At 43.5% G+C, this 27,242-nt stretch overlaps 1 protein-coding gene across 3 annotated transcripts in view; it reads right to left on the reverse strand.

Moving 5' to 3' along the window:
- The window catches only part of HS1BP3 (HCLS1 binding protein 3), a 107,933-nt gene that overhangs the window by 46,304 nt on the left and 34,387 nt on the right, over positions 1–27,242 (reverse strand). For 2 of the 3 annotated variants that reach the window (XM_080390020.1, XM_080390021.1), the window contains exons 5-6: positions 3,857–4,008; positions 3,023–3,158 (exon numbers count right to left, since the gene is read on the reverse strand). In XM_080390020.1, coding sequence (XP_080246146.1) covers positions 3,023–3,158; positions 3,857–4,008 — 288 coding nt within the window. Of the gene's footprint in view, positions 1–2,956; positions 3,159–3,856; positions 4,009–27,242 lie in introns of all 3 variants that reach the window. The other variant, XM_080390022.1, reaches the window with a different exon arrangement.

Consider the following 27,242-nt stretch of genomic DNA (forward strand, 5'->3'; position numbering starts at 1 on the left):
ACCTTGCTGGTTTCTACCACAGCAATTTACCTCTTTTCCACAAGTTCTGGAAGGACTTGCAACTACAGTCCTCTACAGGCACCTCACTCATGTATTATGGCAGACGTAGTGCTAGGACAGAGTGCCTGCATCTGCAATGCCAGTGGCTCGAGTGAGGTAATTCACTCAGTTTCTCCATCACTATCACTTAATATTTGTTGGTAGGCCAAGAAATTTGTAACCAGTAAAAGGCTGATCAATGGACAGGAAGAGGGAAGATGTTTGTTTGAATGGACATGGATATTTTGCCATAGAAATAAATCTTTCATTAAACTTACAAAGAAATTGGTTCTTCTCAAAGCTTAACACTTGTTAATGTAAAGTAGGTGATTCTATTTAAAATAGTAATTCTCATTTCACTTGAGCAGGTATACACAGAAAGCACAGTCTTCAGTTTGCAATAAGAACATTTATCATATTCTCTTCTCCCTCATGTTGTGACAAGCACAGCCCACGCACATTTTGCAGACTCATTTGTCTCCATAATAGTCTCTTCCTCAAGAGTTACAAGTCACTGCTGGGGATTGACTGCTGTGCTGAGAGTGCTGTGGTGCTACTGCTGCTACAACCACACAGGTACCATAAAGATCACAAAGGACTTGGTTGCTCCTGTGTTCCACTCTGAACATCATCTCTTTCTCACCTCCCCTTCGGAAGAAAAAGGTTCTACCTTGTCTGCCTTAGGCAGTGCTCTCCTATCTCTGCCTGTGATTCACTGGTAAGTAAATTTTTCAGTAAGTCAGACACTTCTTGAATCTACCACATGCATGTGAACGGACCTGAGGGCTGGGGAGAGACTTCCTCTGTCCCCTTTGGGACAGGAGAGCGATTGTCAACAACTACTGGGCAAAGGCAAGATTTATTCTTAGGCCTCAAAATATACTCAGGCCCCCATGCCAGAGAGATTGCAGGGTTCGCCTCATGTTGAAGATTTCTCTCACCACAAAGGGTCACTGCCTGGAAAAGGGACTGTGGCACTGCCCTGCAAGAACATGTAACACCAGTCTGGTTGTAAGGGAAGGTGGGAGATGATTCAAATGTTGTTTCTATGTTTATGAGACCTGACAGTTCTGCTAAGGCTTCCAGCTGAACAGAAAACAAAGTGCATTGTGCATAAGCACTTGAGAAAGTTCAGCTACAGGACTTCAGGTGACTGCAATGAATTTACATAAAGGTGAGGTGAAGTATTCTACTAGGTTAGAACAGCACTGCCACTCCTCTCCTCCCCTTTAACAGCTTCTCCTTTAACCCCAATCACATTGCATTCCATTCACCAGCTCTCTATCATGTGCAGATAACAATGTGAACTAGGTTTATTAGGGTGATTTCAGGGGGTGTTAGGCACCTGAACAGGTCACCAGATCCTGACCTATCTGCTTATACTTCTTGCACAGCCAGGAGTTGCCTCTGGATTCCTGTAGCAACTTTCCCATCAAACTACTTCATTTGCATTTGGACCGTGATAACTTGTCAACTACTGAAAGTGCTGGGACAAGAATAAATGAAAAGTTCTCAAATTTAAGAGAAATGGAATCTTTTCCCATGGGTATCCTTAACCATCTGGGTGTGCTGCTAAGACTGATGACCTCAAACTGATCCAAAAGCATGGTCTATTGGTCTCAGAGCAGACTTCAGAGACCTTTCTCTGCCACAGAGGAAAAGAAAACATATAATTCAAAGGATATTAACATGACAGATGGAGAAGCTCACTGCACTAGTGGACAATAATGCCAGGACTGGACTGGAACAGGCACTTCTAGCTGTAACAATCTGGATCAAGCATTGTGTGCTGAGATTGCTAGCAGAGGAGAAAGCAAACATGAAAATATGGAAAGCACATACCTGTTTGCTCCCAGTATACCACAGCACTAAATCAGGTCATGTCCTGCCCCATCAGCTTCTATAAACATCAGGTGGGCTGTCAGGATGTAATGGGAGATGGCATCCAACCCAATTTAACCTTTGTTTAAATTAAGTCAGGTATTACCACTGAAATAGTTAGCACCTTTGCATATGTAGAAAGCAATACCTGCAAAACTGCCTGCTCCAGGAGAGGTTTGAAACCACACAGAGATTCTCTCTCCTGGGTTTAGTACCTGCTGCGGAAATCATACTTCCTAACAGGAGCTTGTGAGCAAGAATTAGCGCTCAGAGCAGGTTGGCCTCATCATTCACATGCCAGCCTGAGATCCAGAAGGCATGAATCTGACTCTTTACTGCAGCACAGATTCCCTGATGCTGCTGTTCTCTCTGAACATTGCCTTCCTCTTGATCTCTTGAGGATTAGCAGTGCAGGCAAACTAGCCTTGTGAGAGATACCAGGAATAAAATACATTATGTGATGATATGTTCCAGTGCTACACTATCAAGGGGGCAGGTAAGTGTAAGAGCAAGTACATTATTCCCTCCTATGACTCTGAGCTCGAGCCCTCCTTTCCACCAGATTAAAAATTAAAAGCAGGGTGATATTTTAATGAGAGTCTTTTATAGCTGCAGAGGTGTGCACAGGATTCTTCCTGGAAGCATGCATGTGCCCATGAGCCACCAGCAGAAAATCATTCCTCTTGTGGCAAGAACCCCTGATTTCAGCTCACTAAAGCTGAATTCTTCTTCGTTTCTCACTTTTCATAATGGAGTCAGTTTTCACCCCCAGGATCGCTTGCAGGAAGCAGAAGTGTCGTGTTAGAAAACAAGGACTAGATGGCATGCCTTGGGCCTCCAAGACCCTTCCTTTACAGTCACAGAATAATACCTTGCACCCTACCTTTCTCAAAGGGTCTTCCTAATTTCTGTTTTAATGCGTGTGATTTCCAAGGTCCATGACACATATCTTACCTTTTACCTGTAAGTATGAGTATTGACTCAGATAGCATTCAAAGTATTTAAGCCTTTTCAGCTTAAATTTACACAAATTCACCTCTTTGGAAGTCTAAAGAACTTCTCAGATCACCTTCATCCGACAAGACAGATTTGAGATGTGTACCTCAGCAGTTCCTCAGTGTCCTCCTCAGGACCTGTGTTCAGCACATACTCCCTGTTCTTACAGGCAGCTGGCAGCAGCAGTGAGTCACCCAGTCTTACCACCCCACCAAGGTCTGGATTTTCAAATAATTTCAGATCTAGAATGGGGAACCAGAAAATGCTCTAGTTAAATCATGCTATATAACACAATTAATACTAGCTAGTAAACCTGGCTACTGGACCGAAAAAAAAAGATCATGTAGACAATTTTTTTTTTTTTACAGGGACTTCAAATCCACAAGTGCAGTCATTCTTTGCACTCTTAGGACTTGGTAAATCTGCTTTCTTCTTGCACTCAAAAGTAGGTCACATCACTTGTTAGTGTGGCATGAGTGACTGTGGGACAGCCAGCTCCCACTGACCTACAATATCCCAGCCCAAAATGTCAACAGTAAATACCTACATCAGGGGTCCTCAAACTACGGCCCATGGGCCGGATACGGCCCCCCCAGGGTCCTCAATCTGGCACCCGGTATTTACAGAACCCCCCTGCCCGCCCCTCCCCCCGCCCCCCCGCCAGGGGTTGGGGGGGAAACCAAGCAGCAGCAGATGACTGCCTGCCACTTCATCCGCGCGCCGGCCCCCTGGTTAAAAAGTTTGAGGACCCCTGCCCTACGGGAACTACACATCTTATTTATTCTTTCTGAATGATTCTAGGTGATTTTGAAGATTTGCCTTAACATTCCCAAGTCATTATTTAGCCTGTATACTCTGTATTGCTACACTTTGAAACCTCAGTTATACACATGCTTTAAATAAAACAATCTGTGTATATACAAATATAAACAAGATTTACTCTCTTTCATCTTCTTCCTGGGACCAATTGATGAGAAATCTTTTTCTGGGCCAAAAAGACCTTCATCTGGATCTCCGTCCTCTTCAAAAATCGTTAATTTTGGCTTCTCTTCCTTGGCTGGAGAAGCAGATGCCTTCTTTGGTTTTTTAGTTCTAAAACATAAGAGACAAGAAAGTCAGCTACAATTCTTCATTTAACAAGGAAGATTTATGGCTAGAAAACCTCATAAGCTGAAAATAGATGAAGGCTGGGAAAGGATCAGAGAAAGGTACATAGGCATCTGTTAGTCACTGGCAGGAACAAGATATTGAGCTGCAAACACTGTTGGTCTGACATACTCCACCTGTACTTATGTTTTGTATTCTTAAGAACTATCAAGAAATCCAATGGGAACTGGAAGAGCAGGGCTAACAATGCTGTACTGCACAAACTACCACTCAATCACATTTGTTTTAAGCAGCTTTACTCCTCCCACACAGAAAGCCTAAAATAAGAAAGAAGACCAGTTCCAGCAACACTGTCATAGACAGATAGAAAAGGGATGGCTTGAAAAGCAAAGCACAGGTTGGACCATTGCATTGATCCCTTTGGACAAGTTTTTAAAAACCTTTTTGGCTCCATTTCCTTGCCAGTGCCTGCTGCTGTTTTTGACTGCTGCACACTCCTTTCATAAAGGCGTTAGACACTCCCCTCATCCTCCTCAGAGGAGACATGATATGAAGACTACATCATCTTCAAGTTGAAGCAAGCAGGGACTGGAAGATGCTTGGTTGGACAGACTGCTATTTGCAGAATCTACAAATGTCACTCAGTACTTTCTTGAACTAAGGACTGGATTAACTTCCTCTAAATTTAGTTTTCTAAAATTTGTCAGTGAAACAACGTTAATTTTTAGGCTGCTTCTCTACTCAGTGGAAAGAGACATGCACCTCCACAGGACAATTAATCCCATCTATTTTGAACACATATTTGGATGCACTAAATCTCTGAAAATCTCCTCCTCTTCCCGCTGGCTGGAGATAGAAGCTAAAAATAGTTTGGATTACAGGCCTCATTTGCATATGGCTCAAACAAGGGGAGCTGAATCCCTCCCCCCCCCCGCAAGAACAGAGTGAAAAGCGTGTGCCTCTTGCTCTTACACCTAGGAGTCATATTCTACCAGATGAAGCTACAAGGCAGCTTTCACAGTAGGGTAGCTTGAGTTATGAGGCAAACCAGATGATATTAAAAAAAAATTTAGAGAACAGGACAAAAAGCTTTGGGTGAAAAGTCCAATTCAAACTAAGCTGAAAGACAAGAGTTCCTTAGGACAGTGTTCTTCCTAAGAAACTGCCATTATTTCAGAGTTCCTTACTTTTAGCAGTCATGGCCTTGCCATTTCTAAAGTATCCCCTTTGAGTGCCTCTTACAATAGAAGATCTGATCTTCTCCTTCCCAGAGAGCAGGTCAGGTTTCAGCCTAGAGCAAACCCAATTATCAGCACTTAACATGCCATAGTCATCAAAAACTAAGAACAAGGTCAAAAGATTACACATACATTCCAACTACATTAAAGAGTCTTGTAAAATCCTCTTCTGATTACAGCTACACATGAAAGAGTGGAGTCCAGTTACTTCCAGTTATTTTAACAAGTTTATTATCACCAAAATAGAACTCATGGATGATATTACCTGACTACCACCACTTCATCTCTTAGCAATGGGAAATGCTGTGCTTTAGGGGCCTAAGAGCAAGCCCCATGCAGAACTGAAATACACCCTTATTTGGAAATACACCCTATTCAATATACTAAAGGTATCTGCAGTTGTCAGCAACTAATTTGCTGACCTATTTATGATATAAATCTTTTTAAAGCAGATGAAATTTCCGTGTCTTTTTTTTTTTTTTTAATATATATTCATTATGGATATACCTCAAGTGACTTCTGAATTCCGAGCTACTTTTGAAAGGTCAGCTCCAAGGAACTGCCTCAAACTGAAGCATTTGTAAAAGAGCCTTCTTCCAAAACCTGACAAAATCTAAAGTTATGATACATACAAGCCAGACAGCTTTCACCCAGGATTTATACACAAACTCAGATTCATTGCTTTATTAACTGTGGTAAGAAATCTATCACTCAAATAAACCTAAGTATTAAAGGAAAACGTAAAAAACGAGAGCCATTATATTGAACAACAAAACCAGAACAGTAAGACTGAGTCTTTCAGAGCTGGCAGATTGATTAAAAATAGAATTAGTAGACACAAATAAATCCAATCTACTGGGGAAGAAGCAACCTTTATTTGCATAATTCATGCCTTGCAAAGTATTATTTGAGAAGTGAATGACAATACAGATGGGGATTTGCAATCCTACAGAATGCCAAAAAGACTCTGACAAGACCCCTCACCCATTCAGAATTACAACAGCTCTCCTGATGTATAACGTCCTGTTATGCCACAGGTACTTACATACATAAGCCAACAAATTTCCAAGCAACAGGTCTCCACCCCAGTGAAGTTAACAAGGAGTTTACTAATAGTTAGCTATTTGCAACAAAAAGTACCAGAAAGGTCGGAAATGTTGATGAAACAGAAGAGAACCATAAAGAGTGTCATAAAGAACACCACTTAAACCAAAATGAAATTAACTGAAAGGTCCTGGTAATAACCCTCTGTTTAGTCGGGCCATCAAACCAGCCACTTACACTGGCTTGCTTTCTGTTTTGCCATGGGACTCCATTGGTGGTTACAGGCACTGGGCCAACCCAAAGGGCTTGACTGCTACCAGTAGGAACATGAGGAAGTTGTTTTTCTGCCTTCACGTTGTTTCCCCTCACAACCCTTCTAAGGAAGCCACAGCTGGACTGCCAAGTAATTCCAGCATATCCATACAGGGACTCTGTTGAGGTCAGTCTCTAACTGGGAAACAGGATTCCCACGGTTCTGTATTTAGCTGTGCCAGTCCAGGCTGTGCACTGCTGAGCAGAGGTTAATGGATGAGAAAGGGTGTGTAGCAAGTTTGGAGTCTGTCTGAGGTTCTGGTTTCACAATCAGCTTCAGCTGGTCTGAGCGTGTGCCTGCCTGCCCGCTCATCCCCTCTCTGTATGTTCAGGCTACCTCCCCATTAACAGGGGACCAGGGGCTTCACTGGAACAGCTGATTGTGAGGACACATGCCGGTAGGCATGCAGAGGAGAAGCTGCAAGGATAGTTAATTCAATGATCATGATGTGCCAGGGTGCAGTAAACTAGTGCAGGGATGCAGAGGCTCTTGGGAAGGCATTTTGAAACTACCCGCATCCAACTGGCAGAAGAGGACCCGTATCATTGCTAATTTTTTGTTGCTGAAACAAGTGAACCTTGGAATATCACTCTACTGAATTTTAAAAATCTTAACAAAAACCAAACCAGCCCTAAAGATGATGTATCCTTTGTTCAGCTTAACCTATTTAGTCATTTGAGCTCACTTCTACACAGAAAGCACTGAGAGAATGACTCAGGTAACACTGTCTTCTGCTCTGAGTCCAAAAGGAGCCAAACTGCTTCATAAGTGACTACAGATAAAGACTAGCTTGCTATCAGACATGGGCCAAAACGGGATGATCAAAAATTAGGGAATATGAATCAACCTAGTCAGGCTGCTGGCACACTTGGAAAATCCAGCTGAGACTCCTGGCTCCCAAACGAATCTCAAATCACCCATGAAAATGTCAACAAAACCCTGTATGCAGGAGACACTCACTTAACCTAGCCCGTTTTGTAAACGCAATACTCATGTTATTGTTTACCAACACAATGTAGGTCACTTGTTTGGCTGCCTCCATGTCTCAATGGCACATCAATAATGCAGAAAGCTTAGTGGTCAGCTGTAGAAAACAACAATGAGGATGACTAAGACACTCCGAAGTCAGATTTCCAGACCTGTATGTATGACAGCTGTATTTTGAAATCTTGGATCTCCAGACCTCATGCTCGGTGACAAATAGCTTAAACCAAAGGGCTTGTCTTTTGTGCTCAGTACAGACACGAGTCCCTAACCCAGGCTCACTGCTGGGGTTAAAACAGTGAATGTAATTGTTCAGAGTAAATGTAGTCTCAGCGCACGGACAAAAATTTTCAGAACTTATTCTTCTGAAAATATGACCATCTCTTTTTTACAGAAATAAGATTCTACTCCAGGAAAGGAATGTTACAATAATATTTATGAAGACTTATTCAGAATATACATATTCATATTTTAGAAACCCATGGAATTTTACAAGGAAAGAGCTCACACTAATATAAATGGACACCGCAACTCCCACAAATCTATGCTCAGGCTTGAACAACAGAACTACTGCTAAAATAGCAGCAATATTAGCACATCTCCTTGAAAACCATTTCTGAAAAACAAAGAACCTATACACTAGTTCATGCAGAAAACAAAATGTCATCTGCTGCTTTCTTTTCATTCAACAGTGCTCATTTTCCAAAGCTGCCTGATAATAACAGACAGGACAAAAGGGGTCATTCTCATCTGCTTTGGGCAAGGGATGCCAAATAGAAATTCTAAGCCCGTCAGCTCAACACAGCCTGACTGCTAAGCATTAAGCAACAGTGACAAGTGCTGGCCGCAGGGATATTTTACCTCACACAGTAATTTTTTCTTGTGGACATCACAGTAACTTGCAGTGTTTTAAATGGCCCTGGCATGTCCCAAAGTAAGATAATGCATGATAGACAGAATATATCTCCTATTAGAAATCACTAGGAAGAAGAATATTCAATTGCAGGCAGTATCTCTCTTGTTTGCAGCCCCCAGATTAGGCCTGCTTTGGACTATTGTGTCAGCAGAGCAACAGATGGAAAGAAAGCCTGAAGGAATAGATTTTCAGGTCCCATCTAGGGGCCTGCTTTTGTGGAGAGATTTTTCTGAAGGGCTCAGCACTCAGGAGTACCTGCTCTTCCTAAAAGAAGCCAAGCTGGTTTTATAATCTGTCCTTAAGCTTTCTGATTATATCCTTTTTCAGTATAATTTGAAAACAGACAACAAGATCACAGACAGACGACAGCTCATTACAATAATCATAATACAGAAAGATTTCCTAAAAAGTTTTCAACTAAGTAACTAATAAAGCACACAGGCACTCATATGTCTGGCAAGGGAACAAGGGTTACAGAGTAGATTGCAAAGAAAGAAAATTAACATAAAGGAAATTTCTTTATCGTTTTCCTTTGATTTTCTAGACTAAATCAGAATGTGAGAGTTGCTGAAACAAGTTAAGGACAATGAAAGATAAGTTTCAAATTACAATCATGACTAAATTAAACCACAGCAAGGACACAAAGACAGGCGTAATAAAGTTGCCAATAACGATGTGAAAAAGCCAAAAATACTCACTACTATTTTGTGTTTCATCTGCAAAGCAGAATAATGGTACTTTCACGGTTTCTGACAACAGTGAAATAGTTCTTATCCTAATACTCATGTTAATGATGCACATTTTCAAACATGCAATACCAGATAATGTGCAATAACATGTTTTGGAAAAAACTTGCCAGGCATCTTTCTGCACCCTGGATATAACTACTCAACATGTTTTAGAATTTCAGGGAGGTTACAGAGGGCTAAAAATAAAGCTATTTTAGAAACTAGAAAAAAGTTACAAAAGTACAACACAAAGAAGTATGGGCTGGCGAGCATTGCCTTGATGCTTGGTAAGGTTAATGAAAGGCAGATAAAAAAGCATTCATTACTAAAGTCTTGCCAGACTCATGCTGCTGTTTTCCTTTTATAAGCCTATGGACTTGGTTAATAAAGACATCTTATCAAAGGACTGACACAGCAGTCCTGAGACCTTCCACTGTTTTCTTCCAAAGCAGGGACCAAGACAATGGGAAGCTCCTATCCTTTGCTCCTGCAGACAGGGATGTCACTGCAGCATTGCAGGTATCTGCTTCTCTGTAGAGAGAGGACCTGAGCTATCTCTGCATTAACTTTGGCACTCAGATGCCTCAAGCAAGGAGGGACAAAACCAGAATTCTTTCTTTTTGGTTCTTCTCCATGTCTTTCATGGGATGAGAAGGAGAGAATATTATGCCTTGCTGTTCAGTCTATGAATTAGTAAAAGAGCTACAAGGCAAGCATGATGATAGCAGCATCAGGGCTTGGTGTACACCAGCTTCTATTATGCCCTTAATACTCTATTTGTACGTTTGGCAGTACTTGATTTCAAACTGATAGAAGGAGAGAAACATTGATTTTTGCTCTGTTTCCCTCTTCTGGAGCACATTCTCTTTTCCCTGTGCCTAGTCCTTGCAATTTCCGCTCCACATCATCCTTTTCATCCCCCTTTTCATCCCTCCTCAATCCATTTCCCCAAATTTATGGCCAGTATTAGACACCTCCAGAATCTGGAATATTGCTTATTCTCTAGACTGACAATTAGGCCTCCCTGTCATCTTCAGCCTGCTTCTCCCCCAATTGGCATCATGTACCTTTTACCCTCCAGACCTCTATCCTGGACTCTTTTCTGCTTTATCTCCAAAGATTACTACTATTGGTCAAATTATGCTTCTGAAAAAGACCACAGGCTGTAACTGAAGGAGAAACAGGAAGCTGCAATGGGAAAGTGGGAAAATGCAGAAGGGAGGGTAAGGGAAAAAAAGGATGAAATTCAGCAGAGGTAACAGTAGATAAGTTAGCGAAGCCAGAGGAAGTTAAGAGGCTGAAGCTGATCACAAATGATAACCAGCTGTACCTGCTGACCACCCAAAATAAACAAGGATGTTTACCAGTCAGTTTTCAATAAAAGATAAAAGTCATGTTAAATCTTAAATAAACAGAAAATCTTTCTGCAGAAAGGAAGTTTTATCAGGAAAAAAACTAGGACGAACAGTTTGGACTTAACAAACTCTGCCAGACATTATTCCTTGATCTATTTCCTTTCAGGTCACTATTCAAGCTAATGGAGTTACTTCCAGGAATAGGCCTTAGCTTTGTGTTTTGACCCTATAAAAATTATACTCTAAGAAAAAAAATCCATCCTCTTACACTAATTAATAATTGTTACAGGTCTGTAGCTTGAAAGACAACAAATTCTTGGGCAAGTACTGCGTTGCATGCCTGTAAAGTGATGTCTAGTGCCGTATAACTGCAATAAAATGTGCGACATGACAAGAATATAAATATGACAACTGTAATGAAATCAACCTGCCAACATTGTCCCTTTATGAGACATTCTTCACAAAATGTCCTGAGCAGCTTCACAATCTAAGTCAACCAAGCTGAAACAAACAGGGTGTGAAAAAAACTAGCTAGTGAGCATGTTATCTGCCACACACTCAACAGATTCAGGAGCAAACACAAAAAAAAAAAAGAAAGCCTCACAAATAGGAAATTGATGGTACCAAAAGTATCCAGCATTGTGGCAATAGTTCTTACAACTAGCAAGTAAAAGTGACAAATGCAAACAGCGACCATTTTGGAGAAGCGTCTGGCTTCCTCAACAATGGAACTGTGAAAAAAGCCAAACAAACACACGAACATACCACTGTAGGTTCTTGTTAGACATTTGCATAATTTCTGAAAAAACACTGAACACCTGAATAGTTCATGCCTCATTTCCAGAAGCGTTGGGCACTCACACCTCTAAATAATAGAAACACAGAGAATGGTTTGGGTTGGAAGGGCCCTTTTCAAAGGTCCAAGTTCACCTAGACCAATCCCCCTTGCCACAGGCAGGGACACCTTCCACTAGACCAGGTTGCTTAAAGCCTCATCCAGCCTGGCCTTGAACACTGCCAGGGATGGGGCACCCACAGCTTCTCTGGGCAACCTGTGCCACTGTCTCATCATCAAATCATTTAGGTTGGAGAAGACCTCTGAGACCACCAAGTCCAACCTTTAACCCAGGACTGTCAAGTCCATCACTAAACCATGTCCCTAAGTGCCACATCTACATGTCTTTTAAATCCCTCCAGGGATGCTGATTCCACCATGTCCCTGGGCAGCCAGTTCAACGCTTGACCACCCTTTCAGTGAAGACATTTTTCCTAATATCCAATGTAAACCTCCCCTGATGTAACTTGCAGCTGTTTCCTCTTGTCCTGGGAGGAGCGACTGACTCCCACCTGCCTACAGCCTCCTTTCAGGTAGTTGCAGAGAGTGATAAGGTTCCCCCTCAGCCTCCTTTTCTCCAGGCTAAACCACCCCAGTTCCCTCAGCAACTCTTCATCAGACTTGTGCTCCAGACCCTTCACCGGCTTTGTTGCCAGTCTCTGGACACGCTCCAGCACCTCAGTGTCTTTCTCTTGAAGTGAGGGGCCCAAAACTGAACACAGGATTCAAGGTGCAGCCTCACCAGTGCTGAGCACAGGGGGACGATCACTGCCGTAGTCCTGCTGGCCACACCATTTTGGATACAAGACAGGATGCTCTGGGCCTTCTTGGCCACCTGGGCACGCTGCTGGCTCATGTTTAGCTGGCTGTAGGCCAGCATCCCCAGGTCCTTTTCCACCAGGCAATATTGTAAAAAATTTCTTCCTTATGTCCAATCTAAACTATCCTCTTTCAGTTTTAAACTGAAAGTTTTAACGTTGTCCTGTCACTATAGGTCTTGGTAAAGTCAAATCAGCAGGACTTGCAACTGCTTGGTACCTCCTCCCAAGGACAGGCAACCTAACTGTTCCACATCTACTATATAAAGAGTTAATTTTGTGTTACCTAATATTTATCTCCTTGCAAACAAAATGTAATTATATCCAGCAGCATCTCCTGCCACCTATGTTTGACAGCCTCACAGGCTCATATTGTGCTCCTCAGGAGGAGACCATTCCCCCTATCCTGCTGCCTCACATGAATTTCCTCCTCATGGCATGCGAAAGTAGAATGGGTACAAGAACCCAGACTGTGGGCACAACTCCAGTTTTCATCTGCCTGTGAACAGAAAAGCCTCAAACAGATAATGCAACAAAGAGAGGTTGTTTGCATCAAAAACCTCTGGCCTCTCTAATCCCAAAGGCTCCCTGTAAAACTCTGTCTGAAGGGCACCCTTCTTTTTTTTTTTGCCTGGTACCTGCACAAATCCACCCACAACCTACAGAAAACCTCTAACAAACTGCAAATGATGTTCCAGTCTAAAATTTTGCCTGACATACCTGTCACACCACATCTAGAGTGTTTATGAAAAGCCAGAGGAGGGATAGTTACCAAGGCAGTGAGCAGATTCCATCAACAGCCAAGCAGGATTTGCACTCAAGAGGCAGACTGCTTCAAAAGCGCAGTGTCTCGACTGCTCCATGATACAGCCCAAGGAGGGAAGATGGGGCTGAGCCTGGTTCCCCACTGCCTTACCCCCACACACACACTTCTTGCTGTTCACAGAGGTCACTTTTTTCTCTTGGCGGCACCATGGGTAAAATAAACCTCTCACTGCAACACAGAGATGGCTCCACAGGAAATAAAATACAAAAGGACACAGTGAGACATTGTCAGAGCTAAATGATACCGCTGTTGCAGACGGAGCCCCATGCTCTGGCTGCTGCCTCTCCTGCTGATCACGAGATCAAAACCTCTTCCATAAAAAGAAAATGCAGCTTTCCTGTCTAGAGGTTTCTTGTGTGTTTTTTGTTTGTTTGGGTTTTGTTGTGGTTTTTTTTAACAGAGGTAAGATAAAATTGCTCTGGGTAAAATATTCCCTAGACCATGGATATACCTACTGCATGAAGCAATTCCACTTCTGATGTTGCAGACACTGCTGGAGGTCAAACAGTCACACCAGGAATCACCAGAGACATACAACTCTCCCTCCTAAGCAAGATACTGAGGCTCTGCAGAGGCAGCTGCCAAGGGGCTTCTTTCTGCTGCAAGCAGAAAAATAGCTGACATAGTTCTGCATTTTTTTAATTGGATTCCTATTTACGTTTTTATCACTAACTGGCCTGATTTCTCAGCACACAAGCTTTTGGAACATAAGTAATTTCAGGGGCTGGGCACTGAGCTCAGTGCGCACAACAGCTGGCTGTCATGCTGAATGGATGGGTTCAAGTGGGGAAGCACTGTGAGCCCTTTGCGGAGCACAGCAAGGCTAGGGGCTGAATCACAGAAACCTGATAAATGCAAACAATCCACAAACACATGACGGAAGAAGTAAGTAGTCTTTACAAGTGTTTTTGGCTTACACATGAGATCCAGCTCAGCACTGGTGTTATTTAACAGCCATGACAATATTCTAAAATCATAACCAAAATAATTCCTCTCATATTGGCAAAAAATCTCTCAGAGCTCAGCTCACCCAGAGCAACACTTGCTATTCCCAAAGCACTCTTCATAAATGGCAGATGGACGATCTCAGCGAAGCCTCCAACGAGCATCTCTTATCCCCAGAAAATTAGGACTTGACGTAAGTGACATAAGCCTGCAGATCTACCCAACTGATTCATTGCAGACCCTGCTCCTTGCTCCTGCGTAGCTACCTGATGATCTGCTACTGCCAGCCACCCCCCTTGGGGCTGGCTAGATTAGAAATGCTGAAGATTCATGTGCTGCAAAGGATGCAGCAGGGAAAATGGATCAGGGAACACAGACTGTTGGTTGAAATGCTGGTAAACATCTCAGGTTCTCAAATGCTAGGCTCTCAAATGCTAGACTCTGTGAGACCTTAGGCTTGCGCAGGGACAAAAAGCAGCAAATGAATAGTGTTCTAGTAGCTCAAGGAGAGCTCTTGCAGGATTAGCTTCTGTTGCCTCATGGTGTGATCTTGGTCAAGTAACTTGATCCTTTGGGCCAGTTTGCTGACTCACAAATCCTAAATGGACTCAAAGTATGTTAAAGTATAAGTTATTTTACATTAGTGGAGAATCTTGTGCAACTAAGCCATCTAGTAAATAGGAGAGATGTGAGAAATTAACTGAGATTTATGAAGGGGGATCTCTTGTTGAATACACAGAGGGAGCAGAAATTATATCGCTAATCCCTGTCAGTAGGAGGGACTAGTGGAAAAATGAAGAAATGACGCTGATGACAGCAGGGGAGTAGCAATTACAAATAACTGCTCAATGTTTTAAGATTCTGCTCCCTGCTGTTACAGCGGCTGTGGCAGTGCTGGAGGAAAGAGTGATTTCAGACAGAAAACACAGACCCAGGACATTTCAGGATCTGGATCCATAAGAAGAAATGCTACAGACCTTTTACATGCCACATGGCTAGGACAGAGAACCAACACCACAGGATCAGTGTGGCTGTAAACATATAGTACATCAAACATAGCCAAAATGCCAGGTGCTGATTCATGCAGCTGCCTTATGCCCTTCGCCAAGCCCCTCCGTGCTTCCCACCCAGCTCCTATCTACAGCTCCTGGCCTCAGTCCTGTCTCTGTTCATTTCCTTTGTACCACCAAGGGACGATGCTGGTGCCTGCTGTATTCCATTTGTGTGGCAAGGTTTTGGTATTGGGGGGCTACATGGGTGGCTTCTGTGAAAAGATTCTAGAAGCTTCCCCTACATCCAATGGAGCCAATGCCAGCCAGCTACAAGATGGACCCACTGCTGGCCAAGGCCAAGCCCATCAGTAACAGTGGTAGCACCTCTGGGAAGCATATTTAAGAAGGGGGGGAAAAACCTGCATAACTGCAGCCTGGGGAGCGAGGAGTGAGAATGCGTGAGAGCCGCAGCCCTGCAGCCCCCAGGGCAGGGCAGGAGGAGGCCGGGGGGCTCCAGGCGTCGCGGCAGAGGCTCCCCCCAGCCCGCGGCGCAGCCCCCGGCGGGGCAGGCTGTGCCCCCAGCCCACGGAGCCCCCGGGGGGCAGCTCCCCCCCCGCAGCCCGGCAGGGCCCCACGCCGGGGCAGGGGGTGCCCGAGGGAGGCTGTGACCCGCGGGCAGCCCGCGCTGGAGCAGCTCCGGGCAGGGCCCGCGGCCCCGCGGGGAGAGGAGCCCGGGCCGGGGCCGGGCTGCGGGCAGGGCCGGTGCCCCCGCGGGGACCCGCGCCGGGGCCGGCCGGGCCTGAGGGGCTGCGCCCCGCGGGGGGACCCACGGCGGGGCAGATGAAGAGTGTGAAGAGCCTTCCCCTGAGGGGGAAGGAGTGGCAGAGATGTGATGGCCGGACTGCAGCCCCTGTTCCACATCCCCCTGCACTGCTGGCAGCGAGGAGATATAGAAATCCGGGGTGAAGTTGAGCCCAGGAAGAAGGAAGGGGTGGGGAGAAGGTGTTTACGATTTAGTTTTTATTTCAATTATCCTACTGATTTGACTGGTAATAAATGAAATTAATTTTCCCCATGTCGAGTCTGTTTTGCCCATGACAGTAATTGCTGAGCGATCTCTCCCTGCCCTTATCCCAGCCCACGAGCCTCTCATTGCATTTTCTCCCCCCTGCCCAGCTGAGGGGGGCAGTGACAGCGCAGCTGTGGTGGGCACTTGGCATACAGCCAAGGTCAACCCACCACAGTTGCCTGTGGTGTCTCCAGGGAAGAGAAGGCTTTTGAGGCTGCCTGCCTTCCCATGACTAGCAGAATTCCACAGCAGAGATGCAATGAGCACAGGAGGCAGCACATACACACCTATCCTGCTGAAAAAGACAGCTGGGGCAGGACTGTATCCATACTATAAAACACTTAGTCTTGGTCTTCCCTTTCTCTTTGTGGTGACTTGGATTTCCTATTTATTCTGCACCTGATTTTCAGTTCAAAGTGCTGGAAATAATGTGAGGGTTGTGCTACAACATGCCTCGGGCACAGAACAAAGGCATGTGGTGGTGTTTGAAGGAGCAAACCTTGATGAGATACTGCCAAAGGACTGTGTACGGAGACAAACTTGATGCAGTCTTCTCCACATCATCACCTTTTGGAGGGGGTCCTGGGTACCAGCCCCACCCAGGAAAAACAGATAAGCCACCTTTCACCACCCAGATGGAGCAACTAAAACAATGCTTATTGCTAACAGGCTGCAATGTTTGGATAGCCCCCAAAACCCTCACAACCTTTCAGAATTCACTCTTTCTGCACCACTATGTGACAGGGCATGCCAGCACTCTTCTTTTACAGATTGGGAACAAACACAATCCTGAAAACCAGAAGTGAACTGTCTGCAGCCTAAACAGGATGTCTTTGAAAAGACGAATTGAAACTCATTCCCCTGAGACCTTGGCCAGCAGCTCTGGACCATATTCTTCTCCTTCCCGTTTGAGCATCCTGCATTGTGTGGCACTGCCCTTGTCTCTTGGCAGCACCACTGAGCAAATAAAAACAACTCCAGTGAGGTCAGGGTTTGCTGTAAAAGCCCCTGAGGGAGGAAGTGAGGGTTAGCCCTCAGGAGCCTCTTAAGAATGCATTTGCTTTTTTCATATTACATGAACAGTCAGGGCCATGGCTCTATCACTCACAGCCAAGACAAAAAAGATGGATGACTCAGGAACAAGTTTCCAGGACAAGACTGTTATACACAGCAACAGCCTATGCTGGCTGATAACCCATCACACAGATGAAAAGTGAGACGCCTTTAGCAAATAGGTCTAGATAATGTTGTAAGTTGGTTTTGAGGGCATGACACCATGTTTTGTATTTAATGATGCCTTCAAGAATGCCTTCAATGCTATTACAGACAAAAAGCAATAAAGCAAAGAAGAGAGAAGCTTGGAAATCTTCCATCAAGCCACTCTGACCAGTTTGTGTATTGTGCCAAATAAGTAGCAGTTATTACAGAAAATCATGGTTCAGAGACGAGACCTCAGAAAATAGCCTATACTAGCAAAACCCCAAGTCAAAGACCTTTTCCTAGACAAATGACACACCATGGCTCACACCCACACAACTGAACTCTGTTATACGTCAGAACAAGCTGGCTGCACCCCTGCAGTCCTAGGCTAGCTCCTGAGCTGTGCCCACCATCACCCAAAAAGAGTGCTAGCTGATAGGAACCACAGCAGCCAGCTACATACTTGCTGCAAAACGTCCTTGGTGTATTATGATCACAGAGCATCCTTAAGTGCCAAGGCACACGCTCAGCACCACCCGCACCAAGAAAAGCCTTGTTACAGGGCCCCAGTGGCTCCAATCCTGACTCCCAAATGTGCACCTTCTTCAAGTTGCCCTGTAAATAAAGCCAACATCTATACTAGCAAATAACATGGTCAGGGCTTGGGCTGAGACAATGGTACACAGCATCTGTCTTGTGAGTTTGTAGCATGCTCCCTGGCATGAATTTGGCCCAGACTAATTATTGCTTTCCCGAATGATGCCTGGACATAGTTCAGGGATCAGCACAAGCTCAGGGCCCTTCCTGTTTTGGATGTGGCCACCTTGCTCTGGGGAGCGGAAGGATTTAGCTGTGGACAGAAGCTACTTCATGCTAGTTGGCACAGAGTAAGAACAGTTCCTGTCTGCTTTTATTTACTAGTTTAGCCACAGTCAAACCACCTACCACAGCTGCATATTTCACTGTGATGATAAATCGTACTCCCCCTTATGATCCGGACATGACTGAGCATCTCAGGCAATATGGAAGGAAAGGTTTCAAGTCTTATCCAAAATTTATGGAACGTAACAGAAAGCAGTTCTTTCATTTCAATGACAATTGTCATTAACAACAATCTGAATGCCACATTTCTGTACAAAGGGAGACTTTTCCCCAAGCAGACCTATAAAATCGGTTTTATTCCTTTTACCAAAGGGATAATGGAGAGATCTAACTTTTAAGTACTGTGATGTGACCTGAGAAATTAAAGTACAAAACGAAGAGCTACTGAATCCCAGATGTGTATCTGTCCTAAAAAACATTTCTCCTTTCACTGGCATTTCAGATGATCCCAGATCTGGCCAACTGCTGCAAAGGGCAGTGGCAAGAGATGTGATCCCCAGGTGTGTTTAGTACCAGCCCATAGTTACAACTGCTAATTCATGCATTTTGGGCAAAGTTTTACAGATGGCTTCCAAAAATGGTTTTCCAAAAGCCAGTTCTTTGATCCTTTGAAACCAAGACAGAAATTTCTGCAGCAGATCCATGGGGAAAAGAGAACAATGGTTTTATTAAGTCTGCTGAATTAGGAACTTGACAGCATCAGATGAAAGGAAAAGTCTCCCACCTCTATTTAAACCAAGCACACATTCACTCCATAGACAGCTTCTTCTATGTCAAACAATTCTGTTATACTTGGTGAACAGAAAAGCAATGGGGCAGCTCTGAATCCATCCCTCATTAGCAGTCTGTCTCATCTACAAGCAGCTCCCCGCATCTGTCGATTAAAGATTTCCCGTGCCTTGGTGGAAGGAGCAGGCTAATCGATGAGGTAATGCTTTTTTATTCTAATTGACTTGAGTCATCCCACTATTGTAAAGTCTGTGAAACAAAACATGTTTAAATCTGCCCAATTACATCATGTTCAATCCTCTTCCAAAGCAGAAGTAAAAAAAAAAGACACTTTTGATTCTGTGTAGTTGTAAATTTATCCTGTACACCCTCTAAAGGATCTCCTGCTTCCTACGAACCTGTCTCAGTTATGCAAGGACTTGCTTAATACGCCTACAGAATAGCTCATGGCAGCTTCTGCACGCCTTCATCACTGCTCAGTGCTGCACTGCTACAAATGACCGCACATTGCTGTTAAAACAGGATGGGAAAATCAAAAGCTGAGAGTTCATTCAGAGGACTGTGGGAATTATTTGAGAGCTGGTGCCAGCTAGTGGCAATGATATTTCATTCCAGTTCCCTGACATTACTTGGCTCCACAATTATTCTATATACAGAAAAGTGTAAGCTTTATTGCTTTAATACATTGTAAACAAGGAACCAGGCCTGTTAAAAATCCTGTGACATCTTTCTTAAAAGCAGACCTATCTACTTCAGCAAGCTGGTCAAATTCCAAGTTGAGTATTTACATCGGTGCAACTCCCCCTGCATTTGCAGCTGAACTACAGGTTCTTCACTTACTGTCTGATGCTGCAATGAAGTGTTGCAGTAAGCTATTAAGTCCTTGCTGCATTTTACCCCAGGTGTAGTTACATTTGTGTTCTGCTTGGAAACACTGCTGGATGGCAATACACAGCTGTAACACTACCCAGACTATAGAGTTATTTGCAGTCCTTAGGGTTTAGGACGATGGTATAAACAGAAATTTACTATTTATAAGACCCATTAAAGTATATTCAGTGTTCCAATCAGAAAGAAAATGAAGCACATTAAAATAATTAGTTAAACTCCTTCCCAAAGGGTCCTCGTGTTCCAGCTGTGTATGTACTGGAATCACTCAGGCCAGCCATGACAGAAACTCACCACTGAAGTTTAACTAAGCAATTGCTTCAACATGCAACATAAAAACTGGGGAAATAATGACTGCGTAATCTTATGGGATCAAAACTACACTAGACCAGGAAATATGAATGCAGATAAGGACAATGCTGGCATGGGGGAGGGCTCTCAGAACTTTTCCTTAGGTCAGGGAAGTGACTATTTCCAGAATAAAATAGACAGAGTAGCCAACTTTAGATCTGTCAGTTACGCACCCACTCCTCTCCAAATCTCTCTGACAGTCTGAGTGACTCCCAAGGTACAGTTCTGATAGCCAGAAGTGGACATAGCAGCAGGGCTTTTGCAATCACCTGTTAAATACAGGCTCCTGAAGGTGTGCTTAGTAACATATGCCAACTACAAGCCCAGGAGTACCAGAAAATCTCAGTTCTCCTAAGCACACTTACATTCAGTTAGCACTACCACAGAACAGTAATGAGAGAGCAGGACTGAGTCCTTCACACACCCAGCTTGATTCCACTGGTTGGAAAGTACAGCTAGAAAAGGTTCTCAGTTCCACTACTTGGAGCCACACAGGCCTTGGAAGAGCTCTCCCAAGGAAAACATATTCCAAGAGAATATGTTTCTTCTACTCAACACACAAAACAGAACGTATACGGACAATTCTGAGATTCAATAGCTAAATATGGTTTCATTTTCCATTGCTTTCTTCCTATCACCCTCAACCTTCCATCCGTGGGGGCAGAGCAAAATTTGCAGTAAAGAAACATATGGGAAGCTGTGCTCAGGAGATGGGATTGGAAGTAGAAGAGAAAGGAAAGCCCATTGCATGGGAAAACAACACAAAGCACCTATAAACATAAAAAGAAGTTCAGCACAGACAAACTGGAGGGACTGAATTTCCTCAGGAAGGATGAAGGAGAGCATGCCTGCCATCCTGCTTTACTCACTAGCAACTCAGTTAAAACACCTCCAAGGAGAGGTTATAAAGTTGCCCGTAAAATGGGTCAAGAGCAGACAAGTTTATGAAACGTAAGTGAGGCTTTTCCTTTAACTGGACAGGTAATACACACCTTTTGCTGCTTTTTCTTCTTTTTCCTCTCTTTGATGGGGAACAAAAGTATACCAAAGTATATCCTTGGCTTTTGGGAAAATTTCAGCTGTCAGAAATGTTTCAGTAGAAGACGAGCAGGGTTGTTTACTGGGATTTTGCAAGTTGCCAATTTGACAGCAGCTGGACTGGAATTGCAACAAATACTTGTGACACTTGGCAAAGTGACGGTCGAGCATGCCTTGCAAGCTAAGCTTGTGACTCAATGACTGACAAAAAATAAAAGATCTGCCTGTTTAAATCTCCAAAGGCTTCACAGCTGTGAGCACAGATACAGACACTACTAGGAAAACAAGGCTCCCTCTTTCTCTTCTTGTTCATTGTTTAAACTATCTGAGTTTCATTAAAGAAAAAATAACCTATATCTTCTCTCTTCTTCGATGTTTTGACACTTCACTCCCTCTCAGCTGATCAGGACAGACAGACAAGTGTTTCTACTGTATATGAATACTACTGTGTTCAGAGGGGAAGTCATCCATGTACCTGGCTAGATCAAAAGGCAGTTGTGAATTTATGAGTGGCTAAGGAGTAGGAGGATGCCTGAGGAGCAGCAGAAGTACAACCCTGCCAACCAAGGACCAGAAGGCACAGCAGCTGAACATACATTTTCACAAGTTTGTTTTCAGACAATTTGTCCAGGCGACAGCAGCTGTGCCACGACACTGTTCTAGCCTGCAGAAATTTTCTTCCTTGGAGGTGAAAATCCACTGGCAAGCACAGTGCCCTCACCTATTGCAGCTCAGGGCACTCCATCAATAAAACCACTTGGAAAGATGCTAACTGCAGAACTCCCCTGCAACCAACTTCTGCCTCTGTCAGCCATTCTCGGCAGCCCAAGGTTTCTGGCAGAGGAAGCAAGATCAAACGTTGCCATTCAGTTTTTCCCCTAAAAACAAAAGGCTGAGGCTATCCTAGGTTCTTTTGCCACAGAAGGGAAGGGAAGGGAAAGGGAAAAGGGAAAAGGGAAAAGGGAAAAGGAGCACTGAAATGAACAGCTCAGGAGACAAACTCTAGCCTGGCTGCTGTTAAGGGGCTGGGAAACATGAAGTAGGATGCAACCCAGAAACAACTGCTGGCTTGTGCGCCAACCTACCCCCTCCTGCAGCCAGCCTGACTCTGGGGGGCTCTGGCAAAGCCACGGCTGGCTGCCTGGCTGCTCGTTCCCTGCCAAGCTGTTGCTCAAAGCCATCGGCCATTTCATCTGCAGCCAGAAAAGGCCCTGAGTCCTTTAATAATCTCCTTACCAACTAAACCCAGCAACAGCAAACCTCTGGCACCAGGAGTGGTTGAGCCTGACCTCAGCAACAACTTGCTACAAGGCTTTTAAAAACTTCCAGCAGCAGGCTCCCAAAAGGCCAGCCCTCACCAGCCCCATCCCTTCCTAAGTATTGTCAGGTCTCAGCTGTATCTGCATTTAAACACAACAGATGCAAAGCTTCCCCCTGCCCACGTGTCTTTATTTCTCTGAAAAAGTACAAATTTAGATGAGGAGAAGCCATGAGGGAAAATCCTCTGAACAATAGTAAAGGAAGAGAGTGGAGACAGAAACTCTCCAGGACCCAAGAGGAGACAGAAAAACTCTTGCCTGGGGAATACCCAGCACTGGGCTCTGTGCAGTTTGCCAGGAAAAACGTAGGTCTGAGGGAAGATATGCTGTCACTGAAAGACTCACGGAAGCAAAGGAAAAAGGACGGAAGGGAGGGAATCATGTGTGGAGGAGAGGCTCCTGCAAGGGCTGTAGAGGGCTGATGAAGACAGGAAAGGGAAGCACAGGAAAAGGTGGGTTCTCCCAAGCTGGTGAACAAAATATTACCTCAGAAAATTGCAGCTGAAGAAATGCATGCACTGAAAGGGCTGCTACATGCTTTAACCCATGAAGCAGTTGCTCTCCTTTTGCAAAATTATTGCTGCTTTGTTCAGAGGAGCTGGTCCTGAGTCATTTTAATCAGCTGCTGTCTAAGGTTTACTGGAGTAAACTGAACACAAGTACTATATTCAGTTGTTCTAACTACAAAGAGAGGAGAGAGATGCTAAAGCTCTTGGCTTCAACCTACAAACAATAAAACTGTATAGTTTATACACAGAGGGAGAAGACAAAACCCAATTCAGTTACTGTGGTGTGTTTTTAAAATTGTTTTATGATTCAAAGCTAGAAACGTCTAACTTGATTGTGCTTGGATCAAATAAAAAAATCCACTACTGGCTGCCTGAATTCCCTACAGAAAGCAAGACCCTAGAGAACCCTTAGAGCAGACTGGGAGCAAACACAGCAGCAGGCAGAAAGCTAACCCTTGTGGGCAGAGGAGCTCAGGGCCGTACTATTTTATTTTTTTTCAGTAATTCCTTCACACCTTGGGCCTGAACACAGGAGCTCAGTTCAACAATTCACCTGTTAGGACAGTCCCTGATACTTCCCTGACATGGGACAAGCTGCCTTCTCCTAAATCACCCAAATCACAGCCCAGGAGGCAGCACAGGACAGCAGCCATTTCCAGTGGGCATTCTGGACATAGCAAATCTAACCTGGAGGACAGGAGAACATAATGGTATAGACATGGCCAGATACTGCCCAGTCAGCCTCGGCAACGCACCCTGACACAGCTGAGCTGACTCCGAATTCCTGCTTCACACAGCTCTCTTCACTCCATGCAAAATCTTCTCTCAAATCACTGGCAAATTATACCTCTTCCCATTGCAGAACTTTCAGCAGTATCACCAAGGATATCCTAGCTGTGGGTGAATAGCTCCTCCATCTTGTGGCTGTCTTCCATGCCTTTTCCTTCAGAGGATTAGCCCCTTTTGGATCTAGTATTCTTGCTTCTTTCATTCCTGAAGGCATTCCAGTTGGAGAAATTTGTGACTGCAATTGTTACTAGCCACACAGTACTATTTTGCAATTTACAAGGAAAATCCTTGAAAAGACAGCAGTATTGAAAGATACTGCACCTCTAAAAACCCAGGTATGTTGTCAAAGCACCATGGTAGACACTAAAAATAGGTCTCTGCAAACATTGAGATAGATAGATTTAGAGAACAGTGATAAAGAGCATTATTGCACTCACTTTAAGGAGAACAATAGAGACAAAGATGTCAATACACCTAATATTGTCCCTACAACGTGAGGTAAAATATCAGATTTTCCACTTATAAAGGAATTAAAACATTTTAATAAAGGGCTATTCTACTGCTCATGGCTTACTAGAAAAAAAAAAAAAGAGATGTTAACTTTGAAAAAAATAGTTTGGCTATGAGCCCTTGTGACTTACAAGTCACTGTATATGTACACTGCCAAGAAAAATGAAATAGAGCTAGACGTGTGCCACTACTACAAAAGCAAGTACACTATATTAATTCCATACTGCACAGCTGATGTCAAAGGACCATCTTACTCTGTATTAAGAGTGCTTATTCTTACAGGACCTGTATATTCTGCCCAAAGCTGAGAAGATTTCTACAAACATCCGGGAAAACTTGCAGAGTAACTGGTGACAATACACTGGAATAACAATACTCCCAAACTACCAAGAAGGGTGAAGAGGAGAAAGTACACCCCTCAAAAACATATTTCAAAATGCATTTCAACACTGCACCCCACAAATGTAACCTTTTTTGCACACCTTTTATTCTAGGAAGAACCAGGCCTGGGGGGAAAAAATAAAGGAGAAGGGGTGTTAAAAGCAGAAAACTTAATCAGAAATAGGTATTACAGTTTTTGAACCATCACTGACTTGGACAAGAATAAAACTAGTCTTTCTGTTAAGATCAAGACATGGCCCAAGATCACCCTGCTAAAACAGAAAGAAAGCTTTTGGGCATGAAAACAATACAGCAGAGAAACACAAAGTTTGTAGATCATCATTTATACCCACAAAAGCTAAGAGCAGAATTGGCAAGGGAAATGCCCACCAGACATGGAGGAGCGACTCAGACACAGCCTTGAACGTGAGGAAGAGAATGAGCACAACTGGGATGTCTCCTCAAGGCAAAGGGAACCAGACCATTATGAGCTTCCACCTGGATGATCACCAGCAATACAAAACCAGAAAAAAAGGCCCTAGTTTAGCATTTTACCCCTAAGGCCAGTATATTTAACTGGATATCTGGTGGTTCAGCAGCACAGCAGCAGTGCTGGGCCAAATCCAAGTCACAGCCTTCTGGCCCAGGAGGAAAAGTTGTTACCAAATGAAGCATGCTGACAACATATGGAGGCCTGTGCTACTGAAGCAGTTTCATCCTCATCCAGAAAAAACACCCTGTAAGATTATGCCAAACACATGATTCAATTTAGGTCAGAGCTCTGCTGCTCAAAGCACCCTGGCCACTGATACTACTTGGAATAGACTGGCCTGGTTCAGTGCTGACTTTACATCTTTTCACAGGTTTTTCACAGGGGATTATTTTTTTTCTTTAACCTGAATTTACTAGGCATTAGGGAGCAGTTTACTACTAAACATATTTATCCAGCCTGCATCAGCTCCTTTTTTATTCATTCCCATCCCAAAGTAACTTCAGGCACATCTGAGGCACGGAAGCTGTGAGGCCTGCAAGCTCTGTCTTTAAAGCCTGTAAGCACCTAACATTATAATGTACATAGAAGACACCTGAAAATGGTCACCCAAGAAATGCCCATCTACTGACAGCTAAGCTCCTGCCTTTGGTCTCCTACCTAGACACCTACTACTAGATGGTATAAAGCTGGGATACAATGCTTAGGTGCAATCTGATCTCCATTGATGTGAATTGAAAATACCTTCCATGGAAGCAGGATGAGTTACAGGAGAATAAGAGACAATGTAAAATCAGATACAGGATTCTTGGTTCCACTTTCATGTTTCTGCCTTGACACTGTACATGTGAGATTTACAAAAATAACAATAAATACATGTGGAAATTTTATCCTTTTTATAGATAGGCAACCACTGGTTTAGAGTGAAAAACTGCCTAACATTTCATGCTGCAGCCCTGCGCCAGTAAAGACCAAACTTCTTACAGAAAAGAAGTTACTCTGATCCAGTAAGAATTCTGTTCTCAAAAGGAATGGAAGCAATAAACTACACAAGGATTAAATACCAGATCTTGTCATCCTTCAATGCACTAAAAGACCAAAATAATCAAGACTTTCAAATACTATGTCAAACTGTACAGAACAGAAAAGCAAACTTCTTGCTTGTTTTGGCACAGCAAGTTCTTTACAGCTTCTACTTAAGTTGGAAAATACAACATTGCATTTGCTAAACCAGTAGATCATTTTCCTATCCAAAAAAGGACAGCTTCTTTTGTAAACTTACCAGCTAAGGACCATATTGTGGGAAGCACTGCTTTATCAAACTTCTCATTGTAAATAGTTATTTAACTTTTTAAAACTCTTCTTCAACAAAAGAATAATTTTGATACTGAGTAATTAAGCATGTGCTTTGTCAAAAGAATAATATTTGAAGTTTTCTTGTGATATCTAAAGGATTAAGTACTTCAAGTAAAAAAAGATGATTCCTGGACATCAGCAATTATATATGATTATAATAGCAGGAGCAATGTCCAAATGGCACTTCCAGTATTAATCATTGTAGTTGACCCAACTTGGTGTGGGAGGCTTAAGAGCCTGGAGTGAATGATCCCCTTGGAAATGATTCAAGGTAATTGGGAAACATCAAGAGAGGGCTCTGGCTTGTTACTATCAGTTACTGCCTATTGCTATGAAGAAGCATTCTGAAAGCACTGTCAAAGTCCAAGACAAAGAACGTTCAGTAGTGGCTGGTGACTGTGGGTGGCTGAAACAATTCAGTTCAGTCAGTCAGTGCATACTGAAGATCAAGCACAGCTAAGCCTTTCCTACTTGGGCATATACAGACTGAGGCACCCTCAAAAAAGTAGTCACTACTCATGATCCCAGCCATTGAGAAACCAAATTTGCTTCCAAAAACATTAAAAATATTTTTGGGAATTCAGTAAGAAATTCCATCTTGAAGAAAATAACTGTCTGAAAATTATTGGACAGATAAGCAAACCCAGACACTAACACCAGCAAGTTTCAATTCAGTTATTGTTTCTCAAGCTGTTATTGCTTATGCCTTAGCAG

The sequence above is a fragment of the Falco punctatus genome (genome assembly GCF_963210335.1).
Source record: "Falco punctatus genome assembly, chromosome: 5".
NCBI lineage: Eukaryota > Metazoa > Chordata > Aves > Falconiformes > Falconidae > Falco > Falco punctatus.